Source organism: Ambystoma mexicanum, chromosome 4q, assembly GCF_040938575.1.
Source record: "Ambystoma mexicanum isolate Mex_15411 chromosome 4q, UKY_AmexF1_1, whole genome shotgun sequence".
Taxonomy (NCBI): Eukaryota; Metazoa; Chordata; class Amphibia; order Caudata; family Ambystomatidae; genus Ambystoma; species Ambystoma mexicanum.
In genome coordinates this window covers 717674031-717689028 of record NC_090928.1, presented here as the reverse complement: position 1 = coordinate 717689028, position 14998 = coordinate 717674031, and the positions used below count along the sequence as shown (strand labels likewise).

The 14998-nt window shown below is 41.6% G+C and overlaps 1 protein-coding gene across 4 annotated transcripts in view; it reads right to left on the bottom strand.

Annotated features, from left to right (window-relative positions):
• PLCB4 (phospholipase C beta 4) overlaps positions 1 to 14998 on the bottom strand; it is a 1535154-nt gene that overhangs the window by 694921 nt on the left and 825235 nt on the right. For all 4 annotated transcript variants that reach the window (XM_069608295.1, XM_069608297.1, XM_069608296.1 and 1 more), the window contains exons 5-7: positions 13218 to 13298; positions 12737 to 12796; positions 9969 to 10112 (exon numbers count right to left, since the gene is read on the bottom strand). In XM_069608295.1, coding sequence (XP_069464396.1) covers positions 9969 to 10112; positions 12737 to 12796; positions 13218 to 13298 — 285 coding nt within the window. The remainder of the gene's footprint in view (positions 1 to 9968; positions 10113 to 12736; positions 12797 to 13217; positions 13299 to 14998) is intronic.

Below are 14998 nucleotides of genomic sequence, written 5' to 3'. Positions count from 1 at the left end.
ATGGAGAGGATGTTAGATGATGGCAACCACTGTTAATATTATACAAGCCTAAAGTTCATGGCTGAGGAGAACCTGGTCCTCTTTCTGTTACTATTAAGTAACTTTAAGTAAGGCGCACAGGTTATACGGAACGGCAGACAAGACGTGGTTATCATGGCATGCTGTGTGGATACATTGTATCAGGTAAGGTTTGGAGTCTGGGTAAGATTAGCAGTTTCATCTAAGAGGAGGGGTGGGAGCTAAGGAATACTATGTTTGAAATGTGTCTCTGCCACATTTCAGACTGACTAGAATATGAAGCAACACAAAAAGAGGTCCTGTGGTAGTTGAGTAGAAAGAAAAAGCAGTTAAATTACTTGGATAGGAAAGTTGACATTTAATATGAGCAGTTCAGATGTTAGAAGTAAATGAATTGTTTGATGGTGCTATAGCTAAACTTTTTTGCAAAAATAACAGTGAATTATGCATACTGCTACACACATATGCTAAATGTAGAATAATTTAAGATGTTCAAAGGAAGGAGTATTGGAAATATAGAATTTATAAGAATATTATGTGATATTTGCTATGGCCCCTTGATTAGTAAAGACAGTGAAATTTAACATATGCAAGAATGTAATTGCTTGTAAGTGGGAATATGACAAAAGACATACAAAAAAATTGGGATTGCCCCTTGTTTTGCACATGGTTTGTAAAATGAATTGAAAGAATATCATTTGATAGTTGTAGCCAATAATGATCCTTATTTTTGGATTTATGAACGAGGTTGCTGACTAATCCATGTGTGCTCTTTTGTTTCTTTTTCCCGATGTCTGCACATATAACTGTGGTTTGAACTAGTGGGGTAGAACTTGTTTACAGAGTACATGTTTGGGAAATTCAAATTGTCTTAAAGAGGCTCACTAAGGGCCACACAACTTTGATGTGTACCACTAAGCAAAACAAGTGTTGGCAGTAATTATGTACTTGATAGTTGACATAGGTATATTCATTTGTTTAGCAGAGATTTATGTAGTGTCAGCTGACAGAGACTTACTCATTTGTTTGTCAAAATTAGACGTGAAAGACAGTAGTTTTATAAGCAAGGAAAAATGTAGTTTCCTTGGCAGATGTGCACCATTTTGAAGGGCAAAAAGTGAATGTAGTTCATGTGCCAAATGATTGATCTACATGAAAAATAAATGAGGGACAAATAGTTTTGGTTTTCAATAGCATTGTTTGAGTGCATTCTGGAACTGTTTGAATTTGTTATGTTTTTTTATTGGGATTATTTTCAATTAATGGAATTAGGATGTGTAAACTCCCTTTCACTTCACACATTTGTTTTAAGTTTCTATGGATTTTAAAGAGCAAACATCATCAAGCAGTTTCTGGTTATGGTCTGGTACGGACATCTTCATATCACAACTAAGGGCCTGATTCACAGATTGTTTTCTATGGGATTGCACCATTATAAAATGCTTCTATGAATCATGCCCTTAATGGTTACCTATATCTGTGAAAGCACTTTGGGTACAATGTAATGAGATTTTAATTTACAAAGAATTGTGGTCACTATTAGTTGGTAGATGTGTGGGGGCAGAGTAAACGGTTTAGCCACTACACACCATAATACTCCTGCAGGCCAGAAGTAATTTTATCACAGGTAGGTTTTAAGCACTGATGACTTGGGCCCAAAGGAGGGAGTGATGGAACAAAGATTTAAGAAAGAGAGTGTCAACGAGACGAGGTGTTTTAATATGTGGGATCGAAATGACATCAAGAGCACCTTAAAGAAAACATTTGTGCAGAAATGTATCAACTATCAGTGTTTTCAATGTGGAAGAGAAGGGTTTGTTTTTCATTTGAATGTATTGTTTACTGCGGAAACCCAATTTAAACATTTTAAGGGAATTTTGGAGGATTTAGAAGAAAACAAGTCACAAATATATTCTGAGGACATGCGCATTAATGTGACTGCAAGCGAGGACAGGAAGTAGGAAAATGGAATCAATAGATTTATTCATGTATTTACTAGAACTTGTGTGACATATACCATGCAGCGTAAACCCCTGCAGATGTAGTGATGGTGAGATGATGCGTTGGAGATGGTACAGGGAAAACCAAAACATTTGGCACAGATTACTGGCTCAGGAGGTAGCTGATATTATGCTCAAATTCAGTTTGTGAAACCCCACTTCTTTGCATAGCTTGCTACATTATTTTTCATACGATGTGCGGCATTCTCATTACCATGGCCAGATTTAATATTTCATTGTTGTGCCTTTCACAAAGTCGTCAGATGATCAAAAAAGAAAAATACAGAACAGGATTGAGGAGGAAGAAAACCATTTAAATGTCTTCAGGTTAATTAATTATACAGGATCTTTTGATTAATATGTACCTTCTTAGGAAAGTTCAACTATCACCAATATTATACAAGCATGAATTTCAATTAATTGCATGAGTGGAAATACATCTCTAAGCTTGTGGATACATGAAACAATCTACAAATGTAACACATCAGTGGCCAGTTAAAATTTGCATGCAACATATTGTGCACATTATCGAAGAAATAAAAACAACTGGATCCATCTACATGAATTATTTTGTTCACCAAACCCCAAAGTACACTTACGATGGCATTAGATGCTGTACAAGGTCTATGATTTATTACATTTTAGCCAATTTGCACTCAAGGTGGCAAGACAATAGGATTTAAATCCAAGTTATTATTTCGAATCCAGACAACACATTTCTACTCGTCGTGTTTCAACATATTTATTCACATGTCTGAATGAGTTTTTGTGGTCAGAAGTTTAATACACTTCTGTAGTCAGCAATCCATTTCTAAGCTCTGAATCACCAGAATAGTGGAATGGAGCTCTCGCCCCATATACATCTCAAACCACTCCATCTTCACTTCTAGGTATAGTGTATAGGGGGTGCCAACCCTTCCTCTCTCAACTGAGTATAGATAATATGATAGACAGACCAAATGGCTCCATTATTGCAGACATCATGATTAAAGTGCCTTTATTTAAGGTAAAAAAGTGCACATGGCACTGCACATATTTGGGTTAGGATGGCCAGGAAATGAAGGGTGGTTTAAATATCACACACATACCATAAGTGTATAAGGATGTATTATGAATAAAGGATACAAAGTGAGAGATGTTTGATTAAATACACAATAGCTCCCCGAAGAATAAATACAGTGTCAGATAAAAATATATTTCAAAATGGATGGCTGAAGTGCAAAATGGTTTCGAGGCCTCAGCCAGGTGTGAGAGATTATGACTCATGGCACATTTTTTCAGACAAGCAACTGAGGCTGATACATTGGAGACAGTCTTTGGCAGTACCTCGCAGTGAGGTCATTAGGTTTGTTAGGTTAATATTGGAATTTGGCCGGAAAAGCAGACAAGATTATGATGAAGCCAGATAAGTAAGGGACGTTTTAGATATATTTATCTATGTTCTTAATGAAGAGGGCACAATGTGTGTCATGCAGACCATTCTGAGAAACCACCTGTATTATTTGGCACCATATACAAGAGTATATCTATTTCTCCAACAGTATAAGGCATTAATTAACTTGGCAGGACCTCAGCAATCAGATATAGATTAGATATTGGTGCATGAAAATGTTCTTGGCAGAAGTTGAGCACTGTCATAGTTGTGACTAGCCAAGTCTAAAATAAGCATATCAGTTTTGTGCATCATAGAAAATTGTGGATGGCAGCTATGCTAATGTGGACTTGATGCTATAAAAGCAGGAGAAAGGCAAAATGTCTTTGAGAGTGTCCTGAGTGTGTCTTGTCATTCCAACAAAAAAAACCATGATGGAAATGCTTCATGGCATCTGATTTTCTCATGTCTCTCTCTGAGGAGTGTTCATAGATGCCAGATGCTTGATGGGATGGGAAGAGGACCCCCCAGTTCAATAGGCTGAAAATAGTGTGGAAGAAAAGTCTTTCAATCACAGTCTCCTGCCAAATTTACCACTAGTAAAAAGACTATGAAATTCAGGAAAAGATCTAGGATTCATGAAGTTGTTTCTTGACTTGGCCGATTGTGATTAAGCATGTAGTCCTCCTAATGTTGCATCAACCATTTTAAATATCATAGTATCAAGTTTGGATGATGCACTCAATGCATTCAATGTCTGCTCTTGTTCTGTTTCCTGGTCACTCCTCTTATCCAACTTCCTCTCCCCTCTTCTGCATGTCCTTGTTAATTTCCCCTCATCTATTCCATTGGGCCCTGAACAAAAAAAAAACACACACACACACACACATGGCCATGATATGATTTCTTGAGAAACACAACAATATGATAACTACTCAAAACAACATAGGGCCTGATTCACAGAACATTTTTCAATGTGGTTGCGCCATTATAAAACGCTTCTGTGAATCAGGCCCATAGTCTTCAGTTAATCAGGATTGGCATAGCTCTGACACACCCTGATTGGATACATTCTCATATCACTCCATTCGAAGAAAGTTTAACACCCGAACAGTGGTGCTAGTTTTGATCTCTCTAGGAAAGGATTTCCAGTGGAGGGGTACAAGGAGTACAAATGAGTGGAAGTGAGAGACAGCACAGAAGGTGTGGGAGACAAAAATTACTTTCAAATGAAGAGTTACAAGGGGAGAGTACTGAGGTATGACGTAAGTTAAATGGAGCAGTGTCAGTCCATCCATGGAGTTAAAGGTGAAGGAGAAGAATTTGAATAGCATATAGACACCCAACCAGCATTGAAACTGTATTTAGCTGAATGATGATCAGGATGCTTCAGAAGGTGCCAGTAGCAAAGATAAGTAATTTGTTTAAAAGAGCAAAGGAGAAGCAGTGAAGCCCCAGGAGCAGGTTTCAGCAGTTGGCTAGATAACTGAGGGTGTGGTAAAATAAAGCTTTAGTAGTGTGTTAGTTGAGATGCAGGTGTATTTTCTGAATGTTAAAAAGTACAATCTGCCCACTATGGCAGAGGATGTGGGTGACATCTGGAATTTGCGGCAGATGAGCCAAGAAAGAGTGGAATTGAGAACTGTTGAAAGGAATGGGCAGAGGTGAGGAAGTTTAAGACATGCATCAGGACTGTCACCATGTAGTATTGGCTTCAAAAAGCAGAATGGAATGTGTCACATAAACTATTGATCTCAAGGTAGTTGGTGAGTCTATTGATTATGATATTTTCAAAGATTCTGGAGTAGTAAGGAAGAGAAGAGACAGGCCGATAGTTAGCAGGTTGAGTCTGAATAGGGTTTTTGAGAAATGGGAGTATATTTGCCACATGTAGGCAAGATCTCAGTAGCAAGAGAGATGTTGAAGAGGGGGAGACATAACAGCAGGTAAAGGTAGCAAGATCTTTGATCACCTGGAGAACAAAGCAGTCAACAGGAGCACAGGATTGTTTGGAGCCCTGGGTTTCAAAGGGGAGGTCACCAACAGCAAACAGAGGACATATCAATATGGCGCATGACGGTGTGCCGAAAAGCAGGAAGAGTTTTGGAGGGTAAAGAGGGTTTTCAGGGTCCCCCTGCAATTAGTGATTTTAAAAGCTAACTAGAGTGCAAAGTAATTGGTTGAATGTGATGGTTCAGCATGGGCGATTAGGGATCAGACGAACTAGGATGGTGGAGAAGAGTTTGCATGTGTGGAAGCATAGAGATGAGATGAGGCTTGAAAAGAAGTGACATTTAGCAGAGTTAAGAGCTCAGGTGGGGGCACACATGGATTCTTTATAGGACACATGCAGATCATGAGCGAAAGACATCTGCCATTGGAGGAGGTTGGATACATGGTTGTTTTGAACTACCTGATAAAAGGATTGATCCAAGACTGGGTTGAGGAAAAGAGGGTGGAAGTGTGAGCAGGCTTGTGGTGGTCTAAGGGCAGTGCAGAAGTCAAGGAAAACCTCTTCAATGATGGGAACGTGGGTGGATTTAGAAGCCAAATGGAGGCCCAAACATTAAGAAGGGGCTATGGCGTCAGGATTAAATTTGCATTTAGAGATAGAGAAAGAAGGGGGAAGTAGAAGTGAGTTGAGATAGAAATAGTAAAGAGGAGAACCGAATGGCCAGAGAGAGGGCGGTCAGTTGTGAGGTCCATGGAAATGAGGTTTGAGTAGAGTCAAGATCAAGATGTTGTAGGGGGAAATAAAAGAGAAAATGAAGAATGCCTAAATCTAAAGTGAGGAGTTGCTGGAATAGGGCTTTTCTTCAGCTACCAGGAAAGGTGTGCATCAGGAGGATGCTGCTCAACTGAGGGATAGCCCCCACACACAAGGTGGATTTTGCCACAAACTCGGGATATTCCCAAATTGTAAGGTGAAAACACATGAAATAAAATGACATGCATATTAGAACCACACTCCCATTTTGAGAGATGTTGTTATGTTTAGAGGAAATTTTAGTTTGTATAGTTAAAGGATACTGCAGATGTAACTGCACTTGTAAAGCAAACCCTCTTGTCATATTATAAGCTACATATGATGTGTTTCAAAGAGAGCACTTTTGTATTTCAGTACAAAAAATGGAAAATTACATATTGTATAAATTGCAATGTGCTGATGCATTTAAACCCTACTTTTTGAGATAACTTCAGAGCGATAGGACACAGAATCAAAAGAAAAGGTGTGTTGTGAAGTTGAGAGTCTCCTCTAACTAAACACAAAATGTGTAGGATTATTAATAGGAAATACAATTACAAATATTAATAATTCCATCACAAAGAATAACACAATTTAATGTTGCATGTCCCTGCATTTGTGAGGAGTACGGGAACCCAGCTATTTTAATTCATCAATGCATCATGTTACTACGACAGGATAAGGAATAAAATATGATTTTGAATTCAAAAGTATCTAGAGCATACAGATCCCACACTCTTACATTGCCTAGTAAGTAAGCCAATGGAAATACTTGACCAACCAAAATGTGTAAAGTCCAAATGACATATAGTGATAATAATTCCAATTACAAAATTAGAACCACATGGGGAATAAAGACAACTGGAATTGAAGGCTGCAGAGAATGAGAGAATCTGTTCTGAAAGGGTTATAGTGGAGCTTAAAGGTTATCTGAAGGTGATTGAGCCTTATCCATGAGGAACCTTGTACCTGAGGCAGACCTGTTTTTTCTCGAAACGAGGGGATCACCTGGAAACACTTGAGGCTCTCTACTAGCTTTGCACATGTTCTCTGATACATATACTTGCTTTTGATGCTGAAGAGAATAACGTGTTTTCATGTGCTATGTGGAGTAGTTGAATACACTGGCCAACAAGCGTATATATAATTATGGTGTTATATAACATTTCATTGTGGTGACTTCCCCAGCACAATGTTAGGGGACCACCATTCAAATAATATTATTTGAATAAAACAACATTTTGAATCTACTACAGTCTGTTTCTTGTCCCAGAATTGTGGGGACATTATATAAAAAATAAGATGAAATAGATGGGCATAAATTACAGAAGGACACATAAAAAAGTCCATCAGGTGTCATTTGAGCAAGCAATTAGGCCAGGCATATTCTGATACGATTGTGTGACTTGTTGGATGTCAAAATCTTCTCAGACAAGACAGTTTTCAGGTGTTTCCTAAAAGTAAGGAACCTGGACTGGCCCCTCAGGGAGGTGTTCAGAAAATGTATGAACATGTTGAGATCCATTTGAAATGTGTCTGGAATGTTATTAAACTGGATTAGAGGTTTCTGATAGGAGTGTACAGGGGAAGTTTCCTGGCCCTGTTTCTTCAGCAATTCTCATGCCTGGCACATCATTCTTTGAACTATATGCAGTGTTTCACAGCAAGCAGCTCAAGTGATTTTAGGATGTGTTTCGTGAGTTTTTATGTTGTTGCTCACTCAAGATTTGCAATCACATTAACTTTTTCAGGTTTTATTAGTAGCGGTGTCAAAATTATTACTCAGAAGTGCATGCATTTTCATTTTGAAGGTAATGGCATCCGCCTGGTTGGTTCCTGTTTTCTGTGAACTAGGGATAGACGTTCTCCAAGAAATAATACCACATGAAATATTATGTGTGTTTTCATGTCATAGAAAATTGGGTTTATTTTGTTATTTATTTATTTATTGTTTGTATAGTGCCATGTAACAAGCCCCGGGGTATCAGTGCGCTAACATACAAAAAGGACACACAACATAAAACACAGGTACAGACACCTACCTATTCATAAAGAGTGGTGTGCGCAGAAGACATACTAGCTTAAAGTCAGAATCACACGAAGAGCTGAGTTTTCAAGGCGAGTTTGAATGCTGTCAGAGAACCACAACCCACGCAGCTCAGGTGGTAAAATATTCCGAAGTTTAGGGGCAGAGTAATCAAAGGCACATTGTCCACATGAAGCCAACTTTCTTCTTGGCACAGTGAACACATTGGTACAGTTAGATCTTAAGATTCTCTGTGCTGGCAGCCATGTGATTTTCTCTCAGAGATAATGAAAAGCTATTTCTTATGTGATCAGGCTGCTTTTTCCTCCAGTGGTAGGTAATGGCGAAGACTTAGCTGCGTTTGTGGGCAAGGCAGGAACCTTTTTGAGAAGGTGAAAGATTTTTTATCTGGAGAGAGAAAGCAAGAGGGCTCAGAGTGGCAAGCTCGCAGTGTGGCTGTGCATGAAATACACTTGCGTTATCACCTCTTCAATTCACTAAATACAGCACACAGCTCTGCATAAGCACAACCTACCCTAAATCTAACAAGCTAGAGTCCAGTCACTGACTACCTCTCCCTACCATTCTTCCTATGAAACCACTCTAACCACACTTAAGTTTAATCCCAATTCCCTACATTTCCTAAGCCTCCCTACAGCAACAGCCTCCTGTATCTCAGAAAGGTGCCTAACACTGAAAAGAAGCTTCAACCATGTGTCCCCCTTTAGGCCATGCGGTTGAACTTGGAACTGAACTTCAGATGATGTGTAGTTCACGCAACTACGTTTGCCTACGCCTAATTGTCACATTGACATGTATGATATGATATGATAGATTATGTATATAGTGCCTATACACAATGTGTTTCAAAGCGCTTCAAGGCAAGGGAGGGAACAGGGAAAAAACAATGACATCCTTACAGGCCATGAACAGTAAGGATGTGAAATTAACTATCGTACTTGGCCTGATGACATTTCAGATAGTGCAAGACAAAGATAAGCAAGGTAGGGGGAGAGAGGGAAGGAAATGGAAATAGACAAGCGACTACCTTACTAGGCCTGACGACATTTCTGGTAGAGCCGGAGAAAAACAAAAGGTGAGGGAGATGGGTGCAGAAAGGGAGGGGAGGAACAAAACAAGCAACTAACGTACTAGACCTGACAACATTTCAGATGTATTCCTTAAAATGAAAATGTAACAATCCAGAATTGTAAATGCAGACATCATTTGAGAAGCTACTGTGCGGCAGAAATTCATATTTGAGCCCAGATGAGGCAATTTTGATTCAAATTTAAGCCGATAATGTCCTTCTCATGAACTGCTCAATTATGGCAGGTAAGGAAGGCACTGATGCTAGTCTGCCACCAATCCAGAAATGCTAACAAAGAACTGCCAATGAGAGCAGGCACTAGGCCAGCGAGCCAATTACGTTCAAATGCTGTGTGGGATTTTGTCATTTAGGAACAACTAAAAACATACACAAGATTTGGATGGTGTCATTCCAAAAAGAATGGGCTCCGCACGCAGGAGCGGGAGGGGGCATCAACAGGTTGAACATCTGCAGTATGTGCACAAATGTCTGCGGTAATTTGCAACACCTTGAAAACATGGATTCCTGCACTGTGTCAATTTTCCTTTCAAGAAATAAACTTCTGCACGAGCTCCCGCCACAATGCTGATGTTTTGCAGACAATGCCGGCACTTTTGGACTTCACAAGGACTGGGCAGGCAGACTATTCGCAGAAGCATTCCCACGACACCAGAGACACATTCTTTGAACGGAAGCCCTGTGGAGCTGTAGAGTACCTTGGCTGCTTCTGCGCTCTCCGCCACCATGTAGTTGAAGCTGATGTTCACCAGGTCGGTGCCGCTGCAGACGCACACGATCCGGCCCTCGAGTTCCTGCTCCCCCTTCCCAGCAGTCTCCAGAGCGGATAGGATTTTTGGATCCTGTTCAGAAGAAGAGATGAGGTATTGGAGTTTGCACAACTTTGGTACAGAGGCAAACACACATTGGCAAAGCCAGCAGTTTTGGGATTTTCTATAGGAAGGCACACTTTCCCTATTGGAATATTTTTAGCATTACAACTTTTATAGACTACCATTTTCAACAAATAATCCCAATACAATGAATAACATGTAACTGTGAGACTTTACGTTCCCTGTACAGGAGAAACCAAATGAAAGCAAATGAGACAAACAAAGTACTTGAATTAAGTGCGCTGTGATTCTGTATTGCATAGTGGTTGAAGCCAGTAAAGCATGATAGAGCCCATTAACCCTTTACCGTTCAGGCATATGCTTTTGCGGGCAGAACAGTTTATTTTAAATCACCTCCATTTGGAACAAATCTAGACAAGGATCCACTGAGTAGCTGCCTTTAACCATTGCCTGTCCATTGTCTGTCTGATAACAGCTTCTGCAGGCATACATGGCTGCATTAAGGCAGCTAAATGTGAAAAGAATCTAAATAACACAGAGAAATTGTTACAGGTCATGGTATGGGTTTATATGTAGCCCTCCGCTAATGCCAGATCGGAGTGCCAAGCCCACACATACTTTATGGTGTTAGGTATATCAATACCTAACACCATCTGTATGAGCCAAAACTAAAAAGTGTTGAAGCTCATATACAACTTCAAGCAGGGGTGTTGCTAGGTCTGGAGAAGATCTGGGGCTACGCTAATGTCAGGACTGCCCCCGCAGCCACCCCTGCCAATGCCACTGAAGTCAAGCCTTCCTCTAACGAGTGCATCACAAAATGGCTGCATGCCCGCTCCGTTTATCTGCCTCTTTGCTATCACGAAGATTAGGCACGGCTTCTTGACCGCAGATGCTGAATCGCCGTGACTGGTATATGGCATAAGAAATAACTGAGTTCGCCAGGAAAGAACACAACAACCTCCATCTTTCCCACATCGCTGAAACAATGTCACCGATGGACAATTGGACTGGCATTTGCCTGAGTTAAAATCTAAGAGCTGTGAGGAAAAATGCACGGTAAAATGCGCTGGCTGCAGTGGATGCTCATTTGTGCTAGAAGGCGGTAATATTTGCACCCAATAAAGTTGATCCCTCTGAAATTGTACGTCTATGGGTTTCTAACGTGTGGTATTGTTTTCCGTTCCAACCCCCACCTGGCCTGCATACATCATGATTTATTGGGCACTGAATGCACCAGTAGGTGTCACTGCTCAACTGTCTGCCTTTTTAAAATTAATTTTGGTTACTTATCTAGCTTCACAATATGTTTAGGGTAAATGATTCTATTTCAATACGTGGAAACGATTGCAGTGATGTAATTATGAGGTCTTTGCATCATTCACTGAATGTGACGGTTGCGTCCGGTGCATTGGCATCACTTCCTATGATGTCATTTCTGGTGACAAAACTACACAAAGATCGTATGATGCCACTGTTGCACCCAGGCTCGGAATGGCCCACAGGGCAATAGCAATACCCGAATCTAGCGTGGGCCAGCTTTATGTGGTGAAATGGCCCACTATTTTGGCCAACGTGGACCAGTTTGATGAGGTACTTCACCATGAGGCTAGTAGTTTTGACCATTGTTGCTGAATAATTATTCTTGAAATTGCACAATTTGCATCACATTTGATTAAACAACTCCCACTTAGGTGCTATTCAAACAGTCTGTCACAAAAGGAATTACAATTTGAAGCTGTGGGCCACTTTTTCATTGGTGCCCGAAACAATTGTATGCCCCAGTCCGCCCCTGTTTGCACCCTGTGTATGGTTTCTGTGAATAAACACTGGTGTGGTAGCGACCCTTTCTTTCAGATTGCAGCGGTTTCTTTATCGGTAGAGGCGGCAAAGACATGCTGTTTACTGTGATGCCTGGAGAAAAAACATGCAATCATGGTACCTTGGAAACGCTTAGAGAGCTCCGAGGCCATGCATGCTACGATTGAGCAGGCCTACACTACTGCAAGCCCGGATGTCTCACTCTGTTGCCAGTGGTCGAAGTGTGCGAAAAGAAGTAGTGGAACTATGTTCCCTACTGGCCTGTATCGCTCCCCCCAAACCCCATTGCCATGCACCCTCCCATGCAAAATACAAACCCCAAAACACATGTGCCTGTTGTTTAAGGGAACGTCCAGTGCATTGCACTGAAAGTGCAAGCTTCAATTTATGCCTACACTTTTATTTTAAAATGAAACCATTCCAGAAAGGTTTCTTTTTAAAATAGAACTATAGGAACGGTAAAACGTAATTAAAAGAAGCAGAGGAGAACCGCTCCCGACTGCTCGCGCCCACTTCGACCACTGTTGTTGCTCACCCAGCGCTACAGTGCAGGTAGAGGCTCTAGAAAAGCTGAATTTTTTACTCACAGCCTTACTGACCCACGGCCACCTTAATTAAACCAAAGCCCTTCGCTGAAGATAAAAGGAGTCTCCAACAGTTTTGTTAATACGTCACAGGCACGTCAGCTGTCTGGCATTAGCGAACACATTAGTACACGATGTGCGTGGCAAGGGAGATCGTGCTGCTTTCTACAGAAGCATCTCTCTGCTCACCACTTCCCCTTCCAAATGTATTTGCCACAAGCTCCTTACCTTTGGCACCGAGTGGAATCGAATGCTGTTGATCAGCGAGCATTCCATCACCTGTCCTTCCTGCAAAGACAGAAGCATGTCACTCGAGAGGTACCCACAATTAAGACGATCATACCATAAAAGAAGATCAACATCTATAATGCATGCATGATAAAAAGGAACATGTGCAATATTTGCTTTTCGAACTGTTTAAAAATGTGATTCTAAGTGTTACTGTATCCCTCCGCCTAATGAATGCCTACATAGACGATGACCTTAATGACGGGCCTGTTGTTAGCATCTTCAACTGCTAGTGGGTCCAGCTCTGCACGTCTGGTCTGGCCAGACGCCCAGAGCGGGACCCGCTATAGACCCCGTAATCTGGCAGCCCGGAATGAACGGTGACGGTCCCTTACCGGCACCGTTCATTCCACGGCCGCCTACGTTGTAATGAGGCCCAATGATGCCAGTGTTGAGGCATATGCTGTATGTAGTGCCATACCTTTCCTTCGCTTTTCCATGTCAGGAAGAAACCAAATTCGTCCACCCGAAAATAGCAGTTTGGTTCAAAGGCAGAAGACTCCTGTTGAAAGAAAGAAATGATCAAACATTGTCCGATGCATTTTTTCTGCATCCACGATTAATGTCCATTCACAGCAGGGATAGGCACAGTATAAAAGCTTCATAACATGATATAACACAACATATCACTTGAGCATTAGACATGTGTGGAGGAAACATATTTAATGTAGCAACAAAGAAACTGGGAATCATTACAACTTTGGAGGCAGCCATGGTGCTATTAGCACCATGGCTGCCTCCAAACCCGTGTCCGGGTAGTCGGAATGGGGACTTACCGGGTCATTCCAACCTTGGAGGACCCGGTAAATCCCCATTCTGAAAACCATTCCCCATTCCCATTCGAGCCCCCATACGGCTCAATGGGAATGGGGAAGGAGCTAATAACGGGCCCTCAAATAGCGGGCCTGTTATTAGCTCCCTGGTCCCATAGCGGGTCCCGCTAAGGGCGGCTGGTAAAACCAGCTGGCCCTAGTGGGACCCCGCTAAGGGACCTCAGAATGCGGTGGTAGGGGGTTAATGGGACCGGCATCCTTACCGGTGCCGTTAACCCCCTACCGCCGTACTCATAATGAGGCCCACTGAGTGTTTCAACTACTTACATTTACCACATTTTAAAAGTATGTTAAAATATGCAATGCCCTGCTTCTGGCGACGACCGATACACAGCACTCGCGCACTCAAGTTGTTAAGTACGTGTCATGGGCTAAATGCATTTGACTGGATATAACATTCTGATGACTGGTAAAGCCCTTCACTGAACTGAAATCCCACTAGAAGTACATGGGGAAGTACAATCTTCGAGACTCTTATGCAGTGGAGGATTCATCCAGGTAGGGCAGTTTCAAACGTGCCTTCAATGAAAACCTTCAGACCACCACTCCAACTGAAAGATTGCCTAAGAGAGCAATGCATGCACAATCAGTGATGGCCTACATCAGTGGCGTTGTCAGGAATCAAATTTAGGAGGGGCACAGAGGGGGCCACAGACAAAGGTAGAGGGCCACAGACAAAAGTAGCGGCGGCACCTATAAAAGGGCAATGCATGACATCAGAAGCACTCCTTCAGATAATTGTGCACACCAACTACCAGACCCCACTGCACCTCCCCTCCCATCAGAATGTAGGCACTAAACCATTACGTCACTAATGACGCATCATGAGCGCTTTGGTGCGCTAAATTCTGATTGCAGAGGCTGCTGTTTGCTGCAGGGGGAACTTAACAGCTCATCGTCATTGTGCTGCAGCATTGATTGCAGCTCTGTGTGTGTGCTATTGAAAATGGTGGAAGATTTGGATGATAGGCCTGTGGATTCATTGAAGGCGATATGTGAATTGATCTCTCTGTGTAGCCCAACTACTCCTGTTACTATCATCCTAAGAGCCCTTACAGCCCCTGTTGAGGTAGATTGGTGCCCCCGCTGATCCGTAGGAATGGATGAATGGAGGACAGGAGATATTTTAATTTGGATAGATAGCACAGCTATTAAGGATGTGTATATAGAGAAATAGAGGGAAGTTTGAAGGAGGTGAGAGGAAAGCATGGATTATGGCACAGCGAGGTCGGAGGAAGAGTATGATTATACACATGAAGGAGACGAGGAGTGCGATACAGTTGATGAGGTGGAGAGAGAAGAGCAACCACTCGTGATTTCTCCTCGAGTAGAGAGCTTTTGGGGACCTAGGCTACGAAATAGGTTTGGA